Source organism: Artemia franciscana, chromosome 21 (assembly GCF_032884065.1).
Source record: "Artemia franciscana chromosome 21, ASM3288406v1, whole genome shotgun sequence".
Lineage (NCBI taxonomy): Eukaryota > Metazoa > Arthropoda > Branchiopoda > Anostraca > Artemiidae > Artemia > Artemia franciscana.
In genome coordinates, this window is record NC_088883.1 from 27,987,125 (window position 1) to 28,008,702 (window position 21,578).

A 21,578-nucleotide genomic window follows, 5' to 3' on the forward strand; every position below is an offset into this window, starting at 1 on the left:
AATTTGATGGCAGGCCGTTAAGCCTCTACAAAACAAAAATCTTAATTTGCATTTCTTCTAAATTTGCATAAGGAGAAAATGTCACTTGAATAATATGCATCAACTTCCTTCTTGAATGTCCGTAGATTTTTGGAGCAGATTACTCTTTCTGGTAAGTTGTTCCAATGCTGAACAACTCGGTTGCCGAAAGTCCATCGGCCCATGTCCTTGTAAAAACGTTCCATATTCACTTTGTACTGATGTCCTCGGAGATGATTTTTATTGAACTGCACGATTCTCTGGGCTGGTACGTTATCATAGGCTCCATTGCAGAGCTTGTACATTTCAATAAGATCACCACGATGGAATCTATAGGCGAGGGTTGGGATTTCAAGCTTTCTAAGCCGCTCTTCGTAGGGAAGGAAGCGTAACCTGGGAGAGAATTTAGTTATCCTCCTCTGAACATTTTCGAGAGCATCTATGTCCTTGTTGTAGTATGGTCTTGTAGAACAGTGTCCATACTCAAGAATCGTGCGGACAAGGGACTTATAGAGCGTAGCAAGCATTTTGTCGTCCTCGCACGAGAAGTTTCTTCTGATCATACCAGCAACTTTGGAAGCCTTCTTGACGACAGCTTCATAGTGGCTACTGAAGTTCAGTTCAGAATCCACTAAGATGCCTAGGTCTCTTTCTTCTCTACTAAGAGTGAGTGCAGCGGAACCAAGAAAGTATGAGGAGGAAAAGTTTTGTGGACCCAGAGTGAGGATATGACTTTTCTGGGTATTGATTTCCATGATCCACTTCTTCATCCAGTCATCGATTCGTTGGAGATCCGCCTGCAGGTGGTGAATGTCTTCACATGACGAGATGACGCGATAGAGCTTTGTGTCATCCGCGTAGAGAAGGATGTCAGATTTGATGCCCTCAACTAGGTCGTTGATGTAGAGATTAAACAGAAGGGGGCCGAGAATTGACCCCTGGGGTACTCCGCTAAGAACTTCTTCGGCATTGCTGAGACAACCTTCTACGCACACAACTTGCTTTCTGCCAGTTAAGAAGTCCGTAATCCATTGAAGAAGACTGAATGAGGACCCGGATGAGGAGAGACCGTATTTCCTGAGCTTCTTGACGAGACGCTTATGGGGAACTTTGTCAAAGGCTTTCTTGAGATCCGAGTATATGAGATCAATCAGGAACCCCTTGTTGATGTTTTTCTTCCAATCATCTGTGGCACAAAGCAGTTGGATCTCTGCAGATCGTTCCTTAAGAAAACCAAACTGCTTTTTGGTAAGTATTTTTTCTCGTTTTAAGTGTTCTAGGGTGTGGTCTGCAATGAGAGACTCAAGTACTTTACACGTAATACAAGTGAGGCTTATCGGTCTGTAGTTTGATGGGTTTTCTCGTTTCTCACCTTTGTATATTGGGACGACAATAGCTTTTTTCCAAATAGTGGGAAGCTCACCGAGTTCAAGAGACTTTCTGTAAATGTAGACTAGTGGCTCTGTTATTACCGTTGCAAGTTCTTTGAGCAGTTTTGGATGTAGATTGTCTGGGCCTGTGGACTTGCTTGGGTTAAGTTCTCTGAGTTTTTTTAGAACATCGCTATGTTTGATCTCTATCGGTCTTATCAATTCGCTTATACCCTGAATTGGTTCCTCGCGGCTAAAGTGGTCTTCGTTCTCAGGTTCCTGAGGAAAAATAGAAGAGAACTGGCTGTTGAGAAAATTTGCATTGTCCATGGGGTCGTGTACCAGCTTTTGTTTCACGGGATCGTAAAGAGATGAGACTCCACCTTTGTTTTTCCTTTTGCTGTTCATGTGTCTCCAGAAACTTTTTGGGTTTTCTTTCAAGGAGAAAGCTAATTTACGTTCTCTAAGCTTTCCTTCTCTTCTTGTTGCTTTTCGAACCCTGTTGCGGAGCCTCTTGAATGTTTTCTCTCGGTCGTTACTTAGTCGATTACTTTTGTAGTCTCTCCATGCTTTTTGTTTTGCTTTAATCAGTTCAATATTGGCTTTAGGTAATGCAACACGGGTGCATTTATTGTGCATAGGAATAAATTGTTCTTCCATTGAGGCTACAATCTTAGTGAACCTTGTGTAAATGGTGTCTAACGACTCCGACCCACTGAATTCTTCAATCCAGTTGACATCCGAAAGCTCTCTTCTCATAGCAACGTAATCTCCCTTGTAGTAGTTACGTTTCAGTGCCACACGTGTCCTCAAAACCTCCGTTTCTAAGCTAAACACAATTACCGAGTGATCCGATTTACCGATTGGTGGCAACTGCTTAATATCTGATACCAGGTCTCCATCGCTTACCAGTAACAAGTCGAGGATACTTGGTGTGTCAGATCCCCGCATCCTTGTTGGCTCAGATATTAGCTGCTCCAGAAAGTGTTCGTTAATAACGTCCAGGAATTTACTCGTCAAGCTTGCGGTAGATTCTGTGGTGTATCGTCTATTCCAGTCTATCTTAGGGAGATTGAAATCTCCGATAATAGCAAGCTTTTGGTTGGTGTTCTTAGCGAATGCTGCTATTTGCGAGAACAGAGCTTCGTCGGATGTGTCAGTGTTGTTGGGGCTACGATAACAGATCCAAAGAACAGTGTCGCTGGTCGTTTTAGACTTAATGCAGATCCACAGACTTTCTTTGGGCTCAATCGTGTCGGTTGACCTCGATATTGGATGCACATTGATGCCTTTTCGACAATAGCAGACTATCCCTCTACCTATATTCTTTTCCAGATTTTGTTCATACAGATAATAATCTTCGATACTGAGCTCTGTGACAGTAGGTAAGTATCTGTAGTTTTTTGGCTTAACTTCTACTATTGCCACAATATCCGGATTTTCCAGTTTGATAACCTGCTTTGCTTCCTCCATTTTGTTTAAGAGAGAGTCAGCGTTGAAATAGAGGCATTTTATTTTTTTTTCGAATTCATTTGTATGGCTTGGGCCTTTTTCTCGTCAATTTTGGGGCTGTCGTTGGCTGGGACCATTTGATGGTATCGCTTGTTGTCTCATTCTCTGGTTCCCGTTGGACCTGGAATTGGTTAGTAAATGCCAGAAAAATTCACGATTTGGGGTTAGATTGCGCCCGGTGGCCCTCCCTCCCTCCTTCCATATCCCTTACAGCCATTTCATTGGATCTCCTTCCTCTGATACTCATGTAGTTGTCTGGGGAGTCCTCTACTTCCGACAGCCCCTCCTACATAATATGTTTGATAGGATATTTCAAATGAATAAATCATTCTCTTCTGTATATTTTTGTCATTTTAAATCCATACCTTTTAAATGTGTATATTCAAATAAAAGCAAAGTGGGATCACTGTATTAATTACTTTTTCCCACCAAGCCACTTTGCATTAAAGTCACATCTAAATCAATGACACAGTAAAAACAAACAAAGGCACACCTCAGCAGATCTTGACCAGGTGCGCCCTATACATATACACCTCATTTCTTTCATTCCTTCTCATTCTTGAGGATTTTTTAAAGAAAAAAGGTGAATGAAGACCAATTTTTTACGGGATATTTACTTTTTTGTTGTGAGAATGAAGTGTCATTCAAAATAGTTCGAGAAAAGTAAAACTAAATTGCACCCGAATCAGCTTACATTTTTTAATGCGTGTTTTTTTCTGCTCCAACAGTGAAAATACTTTCCAATTCATAACAGGTTATAAGGGTAGAGAGGGCTTCAATTTCTTGCTTAACTTACAAAAAAGGCATTTTTTCCAAATTTTGAGGAGGATTTTTTATTTTTCAATGTATTTACATAAAAAGTTGTGTTGCGAAATTTAGAAAAGACAACTGGTTTTCCCCTCTAAGTGCCTCTCTTGAATCAAAGAAACAAATGTGCCATACTTTGATAAGATATTTCCTTGAACAGTTATTTTCCTATCGAAAGTTCCGAAAATGTTACATCTTTGGCACTAGAAGTTTCTTTGTTCCGTGGTAACCACGGGGAGGAATTTTGGAGGTGGCCCATTTAATTTGAAACAAAAAGCTCTAGTGCTTCTTTCAAGATTAAAAAAAAGCTGAAGGGAAAGCTGCCCCCCTAACTGTTGTTCCACCAAAGATTTCCGATAAAAAATTGGAACAGTCATTTTGCTAAGCATAGTTGACGGTCATATAACTATGCTTCTAAGGGATGACAACCCCTCCCCCCACAACCCTTTGGGGAAGGGATATAAGATGCGCAATTTACTCATGGTTTACGTAGGGAGTTGTTGGGATTTTGGAGTTATTGTTATTGGGAGAGGGGGCTATGATCAACCCTTAGTATCCAAAAAGGCAAAAGATATTAAGGTGAAGTTTTCAGGGAATGTTAAGGGGAGTTTTGAACTAAATCAAAACATGCTAAGGGCATGTAGGTTGTGAAAAGTCTGTATCAGCAATACTGTACTTTAAGCTCACGAACGGCTTAAAGTACAAATTCAAGCTTAGAGGATACGTTGAGGGAGATGCTGAACCAGCCAAAATCCACTAGGTATATACTACTACTACTGCTGCCACTAGGATTACTCCTACTACTTAGGCTAATGATATCAAGGTGAAACTTTCATGTAACATTTAAAGGAAGTTCGAACTAAATGAAAGTAAACTGTGCGTATGCCTCTTGCTAAAAGTCTAAAACATATCTAAATAAAATATCTAAAATATCTAAAAACATATCTCAGGATTAACTTAGAGTGATAAATGAGATCAGGTATTCTAGTTGTTCTGTTTTGGAGAACTGTGCCTTTTTGACATATGTCGGAAGAGGGAATTTAAGTGTCTGCAATCACAACTTTTGACTCTTAAAACAGAATTTTAAATTTACAATCAAATGAGTCTCCTCTGAATTCTTTCAGAGCCACCCCTTCTGAAAAGCTTATATGTCAGTAGTGATGCCCCAATTTACTTAAAGGAGACTCTATCCCTTTGGAACCAAGTCCCGGCACTTTTTTTTAAAAGTAACTTCTTCAAGACGCAGATGCCTGTTACGTAATAGGAATTGTTTGTTTACATATGCAAATTTTCTCTTCAAAATTTCTTTGGTTGTTATGTAATTGGGGCTTGTTTCTTTATTTATGCATATATTTTCTTCAATATTTCTTTAGTTGTTATGCTTAAAAACTCACGAGGGCTAGAAATAACCTTCAGGGCTCACCAAATCATGATTCATTTGGCTTTTACGCAATAAGGGCTTGTTCGTTTACTTATGGAAATATTTTCTTTAGAATTTTTTGCGGTTGTTTTGTTATATGTTTAAAAAATCGCAAGGGCCAGGAAAAAAACCTTCAGGAACCCGAGGCGCAAACATAAAGTTTATTTCATAGTTTTTTTTGTTTGTTTTCGTTGTTTAAAAGCCTAAGGGTATAGGGAAAAACCTTCAGCGCCCTCCCCAGTGGGGAACCTTCAAGACACTAGGCCCTAGCAGTCGACTCCAGCGAGGCCCTCATATCCAATTTCACCGGGGCCCTAACATCCAATCCCACCAGGCCCCTAGCAACCAATGTCTTCGGCCCCTTAGCAACCAATTCTGACGGGGACCTAATTGGCAATTCCAACGAGGGCCTAGCATCCAAATCAACCAGGACCCTAGCAACCAATTCAAACCGGCCCCTATCATCCTATTTCACTGGGGCCCTGGCAACCAATTCAAGCGGGGGGGGGGCGCTAGTGAAGTGGGGAACACCCGCTTGTAACAGAGAGTGACTTAATTTCTCGTGACATGTTACAAGGCAGGGCCCACCAGTCAAGTAGGGAACTCCAGGTTGTAACCGACAATGGCAAATTCTTGCGTGACTTGTTCGAGGTCAGGGCCCGATAGTCAAGTAGGGAACCTTTGGTTGTAACTGAAGACGGCAAACACGTGGATGCTGCGCAATACTTAAAGAAATTTTTCTTCAGGATTTCATTTATCTTTCAAGGCATTTTTGCTTCAGGGCATTTTCTTTCTTTGAGATTTTATTTTCTTCAAGATTTGTTCCCGCCTTATAAACCAGACCAGCCTCTCTTCAGTCTTTGCATCAGTGGTGAAAAGTCGACCGCACGACAATTTACTCTCAGCAGCTAGCAAACTTGAGAACGGGAGGCACTTGGTAGAGACCATATTTCCACTGAAATTATCAAGTTCAGCCTGTGTCGAACTCTATTCACCTAGCTATCCTTATTTTCGCTCCTCTGGCAGACCGAAGAGCTCCCCAAAGACTGGATAACAGAAACCTTAGTCAAACTATTCAAGAAAGGAGGGACGAAAGAATGAGGCAACTATAGAGGAATCAATCTTTTCTTGATCCCTGCGAAGCTCTTTACGATAATAATATTAGGAAGACTCCAAGCTGTTCTTGATCATAATTCTCGATCGTAAGAGTATTGGGCGAAGAAGCTGAGCCCTTCAGTGTAGAAAATGGTGTGAAACAGGGGTAAATATTGTCCCCTGTTTTGTTTAACTACTATACAGTTTGAATTCTAGAAAGGGCACTCTCAAGTTTTGATGGTGTTGTTATGGGATTGGGCATTAATGTGTCAAACGTGGACTACGCGTGTGACATCAACGCTCTTGCTGCTGATCCAGCAACTGCTCAAGCAATGTTAAAAGAAATAGCACATTTCTCTCAGCTACTGGGTATGATGATCAACACGGCCAAAACTGAAGTCATTGATTTAAATATACAGTCGGATTATCAGCTTGTTCTTTACGGACAAGAGTCGGAAGAAGTCGATAGTTTCACCTATCTTGGCTCAGTAATAGACCCTAATGGAGGCTGGGACCTTGACGTACAGAACAGAATAACAAAATCCCAGGCCCTCTTCTCACAAATCCGCCGTAATTTGTGGAACCGGCAGGAGATCAGCATGAAGACAAAAATTTCTGTATATAAAGCGACTGTTAGATCTGTCCTCTTTTATGCTGTCGAAACCTGGCCACTGAAAGCGCTTCATCTCTATGATTTTGAAGTCTTTGACCACTGCTGTCTACGAAAAATCCTGAAGATTCGGTACTCCGACAGAATCTCAAATGTTGATGTGCGCCACCACTGCTATAAAATCAAACCCGCCGCCACGATTGTCAAACAGAGAAGACTGCCTTGGCCTGGTCATGTGCTTAGAAGACCCAATGACCGCATCATAAAGCAAGTACTTCAAGCTGCCTCTTTGCCAGACTGGTGCAGGCGTCTGGCGGTCAATTAAAGAATTGATGGGCAACTGCCAAAAACAACCTCAACCCCGTTGGCGGATATAGAAGATTTGGTAGAAAGTGGGAGAGCTGCTGGCTCCGGTTTGCTGAAGAGTTGGCACAAGATCGTGATAATTGTGAGTCAACCATACGTAGTCTTCTAGATGTTGGGTGAGGCGTCCCCTTCTGGTCCTGCTACATGTACAAGTAAGTAAGTACTCACTTACGTGAAGAACAGCATGTATTCTGCCCGAAACGATCTTTTGCCGACCTCATTTTTACTATCTGGTGGAATCTAACGAATGGAGACAGCGCTTCTATATACTGTTCGTGGACTCTGAAAAGGTGTTTGATTTAGCAGATCGTCAAACCTTGCGAAGATTATTGCAGTTTTACGGCATTCCCGAGAATCTAATCCGTCTAATAATTGCTACGTGCGAACAGACGGAATACTGTGTTGGAACATCGGGCAGTAGCAAACACGGCTTCAAGGTGATGTCTGGTGTCAGGCAAGACTATGTTCTGCAACCTCTCCTCTTCATTTAAGTTTCAGACCACGTTTAGTTGTGGAAAGACAAATAAATGGGTATGGAATCCGAATTGCAGAAAACTTCTTCAGGACGTCGACTTCACCAACAATATTGGGGCCATGGAAGCCAGCAAGCTGAAGCTTTAGAAATTCCTAAGCAAACTCGCAGAAAAAGCTGAACAGCCCGGATTACACGTCAACGCCCCAAAGACAAAAGCTATGTCGATCAATAGTTCACCCATGGGAATCCAACTAGGAGGAGCGGACATCGATTAGGTGACCAACTTCAAGTACTTAGGAAGTTCAGTTACTTCCAGTGGCGACTCTAAAAAAAATGCACAGCAGGATAGCCTTGGCCAATGTATCATTTCAGAGACTTCTACCAGTCTGAAAATCTAACGTATACTCCCTGAAGTTGAAACTCAGGTTGTTCCAGAGCATTGTACTGTCTGTCCCAAGTCACGCCATTAAAGGCCTTAAGCTAATTGCGGAACAGGAGAAAAGACTTACTGCCTTCGAGAATAACTGTCTTCGTCGAATCTTTAAAATCACTTGTTGAGACCGTGTCAGCAACGACGAGAACCATAAAAGCACTGGCCAGCTAGATATCGCAACCGTTGCACGACAACGTAGATGGCACTACCTTGGACACACCATCCGCATGCCAGATCACAGACTTTCAAAAATACTCCTCCACTGGCAACCAGAAGGCACCCGTCGCCAAGGAAGACCAAAAACACGCTCTGTAGGACGTTTGAACGTGACAGAAGAGCCCTCCAGCGTGTTCATTCCAGAGCGGGAAAACATATACGTAGCGGCACCCAGGAGGGAAGATCGAAGGCTACTCACCGACGCCCTGTGTGCCACTGGAGTCACTGGAGGAACTAAGGTCTAAGGTAAGGTAATTAGCAAAACAAAATTTTGAATGGGCCTTAAGTATTACGCTTTATGCAGCAGCAGCCTCTTTACTTACAATAGAACTAATTATAAGAAGAGGGATGTCAACTTCACAATGCGTTTTCTCGCTAGTAAATGAAGCACACAAACGAAGAAAAAAGAGAAACTTCTGCATTTTCAAGATGGATAAAACATTTCAAAATTCCTACTAGAACGAGGGCAACTAGGAATAAAGAAAGTAAGCAAATGAAAAACATAAATGAAGAACAAAGAGAGTCATATATGGGTAATAAGATGTAAAAGTCCTACTAAAAGGAGGGAAACCAGGAACAAGGAACATTTTCTGGCTAGCAAATGAAACGCACTAACGAAGAAAAAAAGACAATTCTTCATTCGATTCAAGATGGGTCATAAATTTTAAAATCCTTACTACAAGTTGGGCAACCAGCAACAAAGAATGTTTTTTGCTAGAAAATGGCACGTGCTAACGATTAAAAAAGGGATATTTTTTTGCTTTCGGGTCAAGATGGGTTATAAATTTTAAAATTTCTGCTACAAGGAGGGCGACCAAAAACAAAGGAGAGAAGAATATATATAAACACACAGAGCCAGACACACAAACACACAAAAACAGGCAGGGAGACATGGAAACAGGCGATAAGTCAAACAGGTACAGCGAGAAAGAGACAAAAAACACACCTGAAAACAAAAAAGTCTAATACACAAACACACACAGACGGTCACAGGGACCGGAAAACAGGCGTTCAGTCACACAAGCATGGTGGAACAAACAAAAACACAAATAAGACACACGACCACACGAATACAGGCACAGAGACAAGAAAGCAGACTCTCAGTCACAAAGCCTTGGTGGGAGAGAGACAAAAAAAACCCACAAGAACAAAAAGTCAGCTGCACAAAAAGATAGGTACAGAGACATGCAAACAAACACTAAGTCACACAGGCCTGGTGGGAGAGACAAAAACACACACAAAACGCAAAGTCAGACACACAAACACGCATACACAGGTACAGAGACCAGCTAACAGATACTCAGTCACATAGGCACCGTGGGAGAGAGACAAAATGAACAGACAAGAAAACAAAGTCAGACACACGAACACACAAAGACAGCCACAAAGACATGTAAACAAACGCTCAAATCACGCATGGAAGGTGGGACAGAGATTAGAATAACACACAAAAACACAAAGTCAGACCCAGAAACAAAAACAAACAGGCATAGAGACATGCAAGCAGACGCTCAGTCACACAGGCATGGTAGGAAAAACATAACAAACACACACACAAACACAACGTCAGACACACAAACACACAAAGTCAGGCATAGATATATTCAAACAATCACACAAACAAGGAGGAAGAGAGACAAAAAACAAACATATAAACACAAAGAAAGACACAAAGACAGGCGTAGAGACATGCAAACAGACGCTCAGTCACACAGGCACGGTGGGAGAGAGACAAAATCTACACACAAAACACAAAGTCAGACACAAAAACACACAAAGACAGCAACAAAGACATGTAAACAAACGCTCAGTGACACAGACACAGTTGGAGAGAGATAAAAATTAAAAACACACAAAAGATTTAGTCAAACACAAAAAGGTAGGTGAAGAGACATACAAACAGACCATCAGTCACACAGGCACAGTGGGAGAGAGACAAAAACGAACAGAAAAAATAAATGGTAAGACACATAAACACACAAAGACAGGCAAAGAGACATGCAAACAGACACTATGTCACACAGGCACAGTGGGAGAGAGACAAAATATAAATACAAAAACACACAGTCAGTACACACAAACAGACATGTAGGCAAACGCTCGGTCACACAGACACAATGGAAGAGAGACAAAAAAACACACAAAATACGAAGTCAGACACACAAACACGCAAGGAGAGGTACAGAGACATGTAAACAGACAATCAGACATCCAGGAAAAGTGGGATAGACACAAAAAAACACAAAAATTCCAGTCAATCACACAAAGACAGGCACAGGGGCATGTAAAGAGACGCTCAGTCACACCGACATAGTGGAAAAGAGTCAGATTCACAAAGTCAGACACATAAACATGCAAAGACAGGCACAAAGACATGCAAACAGACGCTCAGTAGCACAGGCACGTTGGGAGAGAAACAAAAATCCATACACAAAAACAAAAGTAAGACACACAAACACAAAGCAGGCACAGAGACATACAAACAGACACTCAGTCATAAAGACGCGATGGGAGAGAGACAAAAACACAGACACAAAACACAAAGGACGTTTGGCAATTAAAAGTACCAGCCTCCCGCAGCAAGGATACCCACAACAAACATATAGCTAGGTGGGTTACCTGCAACCAACAGGTCACACCTCTGGTACCTGCAGCTGACGTGTTTTAACAGCTACAAAAACAATGTGATTAATATGGTTATTGCATGTAAATTAAATCATTTTTAAGAACTCAGTCTTTTTTTATATGCTACTAGGTTAGATTAACCTAACCTACACACGGAAGGTTAGGTTAGGGTAGATGGCATAACATTTAACCTAACCTACCGATGGCATAACATTTAACCAGACCTGCTGTCTGGAGGCTAGGCTAGGTTAACCTAAGATAGCAGTATTTACGAAAAAGGCTGAATCCTTGAAAACTATACGAGTTTGCATAAAACATCAATATGAATCATATTATTATTCTAGCTGTTCAAACAGGTTGACAGCAGGTGCCAGGTTGCGGGTACCCGGGTTAGTTATTAGATTGTTGTGGGTACCCGCGCTGAAGTAGGCTGGTAATTTTTGTGGTCAAGTGTCCTTTTTGTTTTGTGTGCATGTTTTTTATCTCTCCCATCATACCGGTGTGACTAAGCGTCTGTTTCCATATTTCCGTGCTTGTCTTGGTGTGTTTGAGTGTTTGAATTTATGTTTGTGTATAGTTTTTTGTCTCTCTCCAAACGTGCCTAAGTAACTAAATGTATGTTTGCATGTCTATGTGCCTGTCATTATGTGTATGTGTATCTGACTTTGTGTTTGTGTGTCTGTATTTTGTATCTCTTCCACCGTGTTTGTGTGACTGAGCTCCTGTTTACATGTCTCTGTGCCTGTATTTTTGTGTTTGTGTTTGAGACTGTTTTTTGTGTGTGTTTTCGTCTCTCTTTCACCGTGTCTGTGTGATTGAGCTTCTGTTTGCATATCTCTGTGTCTCTCTTTGCGTGTGTGTGTGTGTGTATGACTATGTATTTTGTGTATGTTTTTGTTTCTATCCTATCGTACCTGTACGACTGGGCATCTTTTTATGTGTCTTTATGTATGTCTTTGTCTTTCTATGCGTCTGACTTTGATCAAAATGTTGTGAATAGATTGTTGGTCAAGCTGTATAATACTCCATTCCGTTGGGAGAAACCTCTTTCGAACACTAAGGCGGACAAAAATCTTTGGCATATAAATGTTCCCTGAGGAAAACATTTCTAAAAAAAGGTCTGGATTAAGAAGAAGATCTTGAAGAAAGCGAAATTTCGGAGAAAAAAAATGCCTTGAAATAGAAAAATGCCTTGACAGAAAAATGAAATCCAGAAAAAATATCTTAAAGTATTAAGTAACCTCCTCGTTTGTGCCATCCTCAGTTACAACCGGGTGTTTCCGGCTTGACTAGCGGGCCGTGACCTCTAACAAGTCACGCGAGAATGCATCGTCCTCGGTTACAACCGGGGGTTCCCCACTTGACGGGCGGGCTCTGACCTCTAGCTTTTCATGCGAGCTTACATCATTCTCAGTTACGATCGGGGCTTCCCCACTTGAATAGCGCTCCCCTTGTTGAAATTGATTGCTAGGACCCCGGTGATCCGAATGCTAGTGGTTGGTTTAAATTGATTTTTAGGTCCCCCGGTGGAATTGGATATTAGGGCCCCCGTTTGAATTGCCTGCTAGGCCCCACGTTGGAATTGGTTGCTAGGGGCCCGGTGAAATTGGTTGCTAGGCTCCCGGTGGAATTGGATGTTAGGGTCCTGGTGAAATTGGATACTAGGGCCCCGTTGAATCTGACTTTTAGGGCCCGGTGTCTTGAGGGCTCCCTACTGGGAAGGGTGCTGAAGGTTTTTCTATAGAAACTTAGGTATTTAAACAACCAAAAAAACTATGGTGTAACGTCTACTCTTGTACCTTTGTTTGGTGGGTCCCTGAAGATTTTTCCTGCCCCTCGCAGTCTCGTAAGGAGAACAGCCAAAGAGAACATTTGCATGAGTAAAAAATTAATTCCTATTACACAACAACTAAAGAAATTTGGTTGAAGGGAGGTCCTAAGGTTGGGAAGATTATTTTTTGTCCTAATTTAGGGCAGTAGCTTGCTTATTACAGTACCCAAGAAATTTAAATGTACCTAACAGGGGGATGTAAATTGCTAACTGTAGTTTTAAAAACAATCAATAATCATATCAAAATCAATAGATATCATATCAATATCAATATCAAAATCAATCATATCAATAGATAAAATGGATGTACATCTATATAAAATTATTTCACAACAAAATCATAGAATTATAATATTAATGATTTTATATTTCCATACAGCATTGGTAGGATCATTGCTTACTAAACCCATTATGCTAGACTTTGACGTACTACCACACTTTTTGAGGTAGTATCTCCAGCCCCATCTCCTCAAGAACCAAGAATGACAAGTTATCAGAGTTTTTTATCAGTTTCCGCGGTTTCTGTATCGACGAAAAAGCTAGAAAATTTCCCTCAGGCCTAATACTCAAACTTTCCAGAGTTGAAAAATGATTTAATTGATACGGATTATCTAATTATCAAAATATCGACTATCATAACAGAAAAGCCTATTAAACATTATTTAATCGCCACAAAGAAAATTGACCGCTGGGATATCGAATAAAATGGATTTCAATTTTGCCAGTTTTTGTTTTAGTTTGGTTCCAAGTAGTGGCACCAGTTCATAAAATACAGTTAGAGTAAAGAGAACTTTCATTCTTTTTTAAATATAGATAGCAAATAGAGTGTATTTTGATGGTTTTTTATTTTTATTTTTATTTTTTTCGAAGAAATACAAGCAATTTGAAGGGAACCTCTACCTGCTTCGCAGGTTGGTAGTGGAAAGGGTTATAAAATTATTCTAAGATCTGGTGAGAGAGAAAATTTCTAACAAATCTGTTAAAATTAAAATGATGTAAAAATATTGATACAAAGAAAGTAAGTTATAAAAACTATCCCGCTTTAAAGGAAAGTTGTCCATTCTCTATAAAAAAATGTGATATTTGATATTTTCTGAATAATATTTTGCCTTTGCACTTCTGACCATTAAACCGAGTGATTTAAGCTTTGTATTGTAAAAAAAGCGGTATTGAACCATCTTTTGGGGTCATTCATTCATTGTGACTATTTGTACAGGTTAACCCATTTACCATGATGCCTAATTTTATGGCATCGCTTAATAATTATGATAGTAATGAGGAGTAGGAAATGAGGATTAAGATACAACTTATATATTTGTAAAAGATGTATTAAAAGTTAAATACTAGTTCGTGTAGGGGTTTAGCAAGAAAAATAGAACAAAAAGATAGAATACATTTAAAACAAGGGTTTTATGTGTAAGCAATCAAACATTAACTAATTACTTTTTTTAATAGAGTTTTAATAAACAGTGTCAACTTTGACAAAATTTCAAAAATTTACTAACAAAAATTTTACTTTTCATAACAACGTAGCGAATCAATCCACTTTTGGAAGTTTGATATATTTTGTTTAAATTAAAGAATTCACAGTTTTATAAGAAAGTCTATTTCTTTCTTTCAACTCCCGTCATATCTATTTATTGCACGGTCGATGTCTACTTCAATATTTTGGTGAACGTTTATAATGGCTAGCCCTGCCAGTTGAGAGCTTTTTGTTAATATTTCCTACTCCATTCATCCTAAAATATTCGAATAAAGACCAAAATCGCCAGAAAAATTTGAGCTCTAATAAAGATGCATGTAGATTTGTGCTTCAAACTATATAAATGAGTCACGATACTTCTTATAAAAACAAATAATTATGTTTCTGTTATTTTTGTATTTGATATGAATAGATTGGTGATTGAAGTTCTCAGGGTTTCAAGCTGTGGTAGATTTCTAATTAATTTTGTTTTAATTTGGAAATTTTCAAATATTTAATTTAAACGTTTCATCTCGATATATCTGTTGAGCACAAAAATTGAAATTTGGAATTCTTTCAACATTAAGCATTAAGAAATTCTTTCATTAGAAATTCTTTTAGCATTTAGCGTTCATTAAGAGATTTGTCATAAAAACCACTAATCGTGGAAACACGATTGGATGGGATCTATCAAAACAAGTATAAAAATCCTGAGCGTAATATATTGCAGTTTATACAATTTTATGGACAAATACATGCAACCCCTGTACAAAAACATAACTATATTTCGCGACTGGTTGATGTTGAGAAGGTGAGAAATTCTGAAGTAATATTGTAGTTGCATTCCGTTTCCGTGGTTAACTCAAGTTGTGTAAATTTGCACTTTATTATCACATTTCGTCAGTAAATGTTTAAAAAAAGTTTGGTGCTATTCTGCTTGGTCGCACTTTATTATCACATTTGCACTTTATTATCACATTTCGTCAGTAAATGTTTAAAAAAAGTTTGGTGCTATTCTGCTTGGTCGCACTTTATTATCACATTTGCACTTTATTATCACATTTCGTCAGTAAATGTTTAAAAAAAGTTTGGTGCTATTCTGCTTGGTTGCACTTTATTATCACATTTGCACTTTATTATCACATTTCGTCAGTAAATGTTTAAAAAAAGTTTGGTGCTATTCTGCTTGGTCGCACTTTATTATCACATTTGCACTTTATTATCACATTTCGTCAGTAAATGTTTAAAAAAAGTTTGGTGCTATTCTGCTTGGTCGCACTTTATTATCACATTTGCACTTTATTATCACATTTCGTCAGTAAATGTTTAAAAAAAGTTTGGTGCTATTCTGCTTGGTCGCACTTTATTATCACATTTGCACTTTATTATCACATTTCGTCAGTAAATGTTTGAAAAAAGTTTGGTGCTATTCTGCTTGGTCGCACTTTATTATCACATTTGCACTTTATTATCACATTTCGTCAGTAAATGTTTAAAAAAAGTTTGGTGCTATTCTGCTTGGTCGCACTTTATTATCACATTTGCACTTTATTATCACATTTCGTCAGTAAATGTTTAAAAAAAGTTTGGTGCTATTCTGCTTGGTCGCACTTTATTATCACATTTGCACTTTATTATCACATTTCGTCAGTAAATGTTTGAAAAAAGTTTGGTGCTATTCTGCTTGGTCGCACTTTATTATCACATTTGCACTTTATTATCACATTTCGTCAGTAAATGTTTAAAAAAAGTTTGGTGCTATTCTGCTTGGTCGCACTTTATTATCACATTTGCACTTTATTATCACATTTCGTCAGTATATGTTTAAAAAAAGTTTGGTGCTATTCTGCTTGGTCGCACTTTATTATCACATTTGCACTTTATTATCACATTTCGTCAGTATATGTTTAAAAAAAGTTTGGTGCTATTCTGCTTGGTCGCACTTTATTATCACATTTGCACTTTATTATCACATTTCGTCAGTAAATGTTTAAAAAAAGTTTGGTGCTATTCTGCTTGGTCGCACTTTATTATCACATTTGCACTTTATTATCACATTTCGTCAGTAAATGTTTAAAAAAAGTTTGGTGCTATTCTGCTTGGTCGCACTTTATTATCACATTTCCACTTTATTATCACATTTCGTCAGTAAATGTTTAAAAAAAAGTTTGGTGCTATTCTGCTTGGTCGCACTTTATTATCACATTTGCACTTTATTATCACATTTCGTCAGTAAATGTTTAAAAAAAGTTTGGTGCTATTCTGCTTGGTCGCACTTTATTATCACATTTGCACTTTATTATCACATTTCGTCAGTAAATGTTTAAAAAAAGTTTGGTGCTATTCTGCTTGGTCGCACTTTATTATCACATTTGCACTTTATTATCACATTTCGTCAGTATATGTTTAAAAAAAGTTTGGTGCTATTCTGCTTGGTCGCACTTTATTATCACATTTGCGCTTTATTATCACATTTCGTCAGTAAATGTTTAAAAAAAGTTTGGTGCTATTCTGCTTGGTCGCACTTTATTATCACATTTGCACTTTATTATCACATTTCGTCAGTAAATGTTTAAAAAAAGTTTGGTGCTATTCTGCTTATCCAAAACGAGAATTCAGAGACTCATGTATACCGGCTAGATAAAAAATAAACACATAATTGTATGCCTTCTTTTGTAAACAATTTTTCAAAAATCTAGTTATCTTAAAAGATTACTCCGACCTTCGAAGCAGTATTTCGACTCATATACTTAGTTTTAGGTGTATACTAATGCGAACCTTTATTAAATTTTAAATATGTCTAAAGAGTTTGTCATTTATTTTGAAGTTTTAGGATGAACAGAGAAGATGATATGTTATATAATGCAAAGCTTTAATGACATGGAAATAGGCAGCAAAGTGGCCACCGTTTCTTCGCCGAAATCCAAAACGTAAATTAATTATATCTTTATACTTCGCATATATTTACTTTCTATTATATAAATCCCCTAAAAAACAACAATGCTCTAAAAACCACCCCGCTTCGCAAAAAAAAGGAAACCCAAATTTTAGACAGCCAAAAAAGTAATTATATCAATTTCTTCGCCTCTGTGCCATAGAAAGTCTCGAAAACAAATGTTTGGCTGTAAAAAAAAAAAAAAAAAAAATTAAATGTAAATTTTTTTCAGCCTCTTTGTGACAGCACAATCCTGAAATATCATTTCGATACCCTAAAGAAGTTAGGATTCTAAATTTCTCGTGTATGTTATTACGAAATGAAAGTTTTAGCCTCCCAGTCAGATTTTGTGGGAATATGAACAGATTCCCATGATAAATCTAAATTTAATTAAATACTTTTAGGCATTCTGCCTCATCAGTAAAATATAACAGAGGTCACACAAAGTAACTGAGATTTTATGACTAACTTTTTTGCAAAAAAAGATAGTCTTAACAATAGAAAACTTATCAATGATTCAACTATTAAAAACCAAATAAAAAAACAATAACTTTCATCCGGACGCCAACCAGAGCAAGTGGCCTAACCCCAAATCTGCCACAGCATTAGGGGCAAGCGTACCTCCCGCGCCCCCAACTGGATCTGCCACTATGTACAACCATCTACGTGACTCTATTTTTGTTCTATATAGAGGATTCTATTAGTTGTTTTCTTTTGCTATCCCTTTTATTCATGTTTTTCCTCTTAATTTGTTGTGGCTTACAATAATAAAGAATAAGAAATTTCTTAAGCTTTCCGAAACCATTATAAAACATTGTGGATTAATGCATAACTTGGCACTATAATAGAAAGCAGTTCATTGTCTTTGTACTCGTCTGAAAGAAAAACTCCGAAAAAAATAAATAATAATATTCTTAACTTAGACAGTAGTGTCTAAACTAATACCTGACAGTGGCACCGGTTGGGGGGGGGGATATTCCCTCTTAGATTTAAAAAACACTTTTTTTCGGTATTTCCTTTGAAATAAACTGTTTGTCCCCTTAAATTTTGAAAATATCCTTTTGATATCTTCGTTAAAAAAAATGAAGGAACCCCTATCTTTTACATTTTCATTAATTTGTACCCTTAATACTTTATCCCGCGATTAACCAAACAATTCCCCGAAAAATCTATCTTTTATATAAAATTAAAAGAAAAACAAATACTTATAAAAAGTTTCCAATTTCCACTATAATTTATCATAACTGAAGCCAAATAATCACTAAGCTTTAGTTACAATTTTGGTTTGAAATAAAACCAGTTCTTAAACTAAACCATGCCCAAGAGAATTTCAATATTGATTTTCAATTGCAGAAAATTGACCTGACTTCAAGAATATATACAACGTGCTATTTTATCAAACATTCAAGAGGCAGTAGCAAGTATGTACTAGTACGTAGTTGTACTAGCATGTAGTTAAACATGTAGCAGATTTGGATGAAAAACTTTGAAGCTCTCAACATTTTCCGAATTTTTAGTTCCCATGTATCAAACTGTTCGTTGTAACGAACTGTAAGTAAGGAGCGACCCGGCTCAATTGTAACCGAAACTCTAAAAAACGGAATTTTAATACTAATAGATACGTCAAAAGAATTGGATGTTTATTCTAATATCAACTATATGATTTCCATAAACTGTAACCGTACCCATCAAAAGTTACGAGCCTAAAAATATCGCCTTTTTTCAAACAAGGGAAGAAACACTCCCCAAAAGTAATAGAATCGGAATGAAAATCATTCCATCAGATTCAGCGCATTAGAAAACCCTACTGTAGAGGTTTCAAGCTCATATCTGCAAAAATATGGAATTTTGCATTTTTGTCAGAAGAAAAAATCTCGGATGCCGGTTTATTTTTTTCCCAAGGGGTGATCGTCTCAACCCTTTGGTCATAGAAAATCGCACGAAGGCTCATTTGAACGAAAATTATAAGTTCTAGTACCCTTTTTAAATGGCCGAAGCAATTGGAGGGCAACTAGACCCCCTCCCACACTCATTTTTCCCCAAAGTCACCCGATCAAAATTTTAACGTACCCATTTTTTCAGCCTAGTCGAATAACTTAATAAACATATCTTTGGGGATGACTTAATGCCCAACAGTTCCCGGGGGAAGGGCTGAAAGTTATGAAAGTTACCCATTATTTACACATAGTATTGGGAAGTTTACAGACGTTTTCAAGGGGATTTTTCCCGTAGGATCGGGGGGAGGGGGTTACGTGAGATGATCTTTACATGTAGGACTGTTTCATGGGGGAAGGGATTTTTTTATGAAGATGCCATATTTCCGAGCATTCAATAAAGAACTATCAGAAATTATATAAAAAAACAAGTATATAATATAATAAAACAATATAATAAAACAATATAATAATATAATATAATATATATAAAACAAGTATATTATATAAAAAACAATTATATAAAAATCAACTAAAAGCAAGGGGTGCCATTAAGACTTAAAACGAACAAAAATTATTACATATTTGCCCCCTCGTTAATACTTAGCTCTTTACGCTATTTATTAGTATTTTCAGAAGAGCTATTTATTCTTATTAAACGGCCTTTGTGATTCAAGGGTAATTCTGAAGGAACTGGAGCAAAAATTCAAATTTTAGCGGAAAAAGCGAGATATTGAAGAGGGGATGAACCCCCCTCATATACGTAATAATTTCTTTTCGTTTTAAGTCTTAATGTCGCTCCTTACTTACTTGCTTTTTTTTCCATTGAATTTTCTTATAAAAGGGATAGGTAGCCTTATGGTATCTTGGTTTGTGCCCCGAAGTGGTGGTTCTAGGACCGGTTAGGGGGACAGCTGCCCCCTACCTTTCTATTATTTGACGTTAATTTTTTTTTATTTTCTTTTTTTACACAACTATAATACGCATAACCCCTCTCTAGACTATGAGGCTTAAAACCGCTACTGGTGCTCTTGATTCCGTATTGGCATGCAGAGAAAAAAATCAACTCTACTACCACAACCTGTACTATTACTATACTTTAAACAGATAATATTTGGAATTTATTTTCGCAAGTTATACATTTGGAAGGATAGAAGGGTAAACATAGTGGCTGAAAAAAATACTACTACTATTATTACTGACAACTCACCGCAGCACCAAGCCACCTGAGGCCAACACAGCTGCACACGCTCCTTCTCCGTCCCAATCTATTCAAAGCCTCTTTTTAATCCCTCCCTGAAAGTTCCCATTTCCTTCAAATCTTTCTTTATTAACATCCTCCCACCCCAAACGAGGACACTTTGCTTAAAATAATTGCTGAACTAATTAAGGTGGAAAAATTTAAAAAACGCTACAACAATTTTCAGAAAAAGAAGAAGAAAAACTTTATCTTTAATTACGTCATATAAAGTCTTTGAAAGACTAGACTGTTTATTTTACTGAGTGGAGCCTCAACTCCTCGCTCTTCACGCTAAAGTTTGACTCTTTCTCTTAACTCTACTTGTTAAGATAGTGAAAAACTTTAGCGTAAAGAGCGGGGCGTTGAGGAGGAAAAGCCCCTTTCATATACGGAGAAATTTCTGTTCGTTTTAAGTTGTAATGTTGCTCCTTACTTTCATTAAAAAAACTTGATTTTTTATTTAATTACTGGGCGTACGAAATTTGCATATTATTTTTTTGGGGGCTAAATGGCTTTATCATAGTTTTAATCGAAAGATTTTGATAAAAAGGAGTGTGGAAGGAGGCATAGTTGCCCTCCAATTTTTTGATTACTTGAAAAGGCAACTATAACTTTTAATTTTTTACAAACGTTTTCATTCGTAAAAAATATAAGTAACTTACGAATTAACTTACGTAACGAACTTCTATATTCGTATGTTTTTATTGCGTATATGAAGGGGTTCACCCCTCGTCGATACCTCGTTCTTTACACTAAAGCTTAAATTCTGTACCCATTCCGTAAGAAAGACCTCTGAATCAGTCCATAATTAAGAGTATTGCAGTGAGATGTTTGACCAGTTAGACTACTAAGACCAGTTAGACCGTTAGACGAATTTTGGTTAATACCCTATGATCCTTAGCAAACTAGGGTCGTAGGGTATTAACCAAATTTTGGTATATACTAGAAACTTATCCAATCGCTGCACAGGTTTATAAGATGCAACAAATTATTTTCGTTATTAATATAAATACAGATTTTAAGAGACTTCTACATTACTCAGTTAACGTCGTTCTCTTCATTTATTTATTAAATAAAAACAAACTAATTTTTTTAGCTGAAAGTAAGGAGCGACATTAAAACTTAAAACGAACAGAAATTACTCCGTATATGAAATGGGTTGTCCCCTCCGCAATCCCTCGCTCTTTACGCTAAAGCTTTTAATTGTTTTAAAAAGTAGAATTGTGGCA

The 21,578-nt window shown here is 37.8% G+C and overlaps 1 protein-coding gene across 1 annotated transcript in view; it reads right to left on the reverse strand.

Annotated features, from left to right (window-relative positions):
• The window catches only part of LOC136040747 (SWI/SNF-related matrix-associated actin-dependent regulator of chromatin subfamily E member 1-like), an 83,629-nt gene extending 65,153 nt beyond the window's left edge, over positions 1-18,476 (reverse strand). The window contains exon 1 of the mRNA XM_065725058.1: positions 18,381-18,476. Within this exon, the coding sequence (XP_065581130.1) occupies positions 18,381-18,417 (37 nt within the window). The 5' untranslated portion in view covers positions 18,418-18,476. The remainder of the gene's footprint in view (positions 1-18,380) is intronic.
• Positions 18,477-21,578: the final 3,102 nt, after the last annotated feature.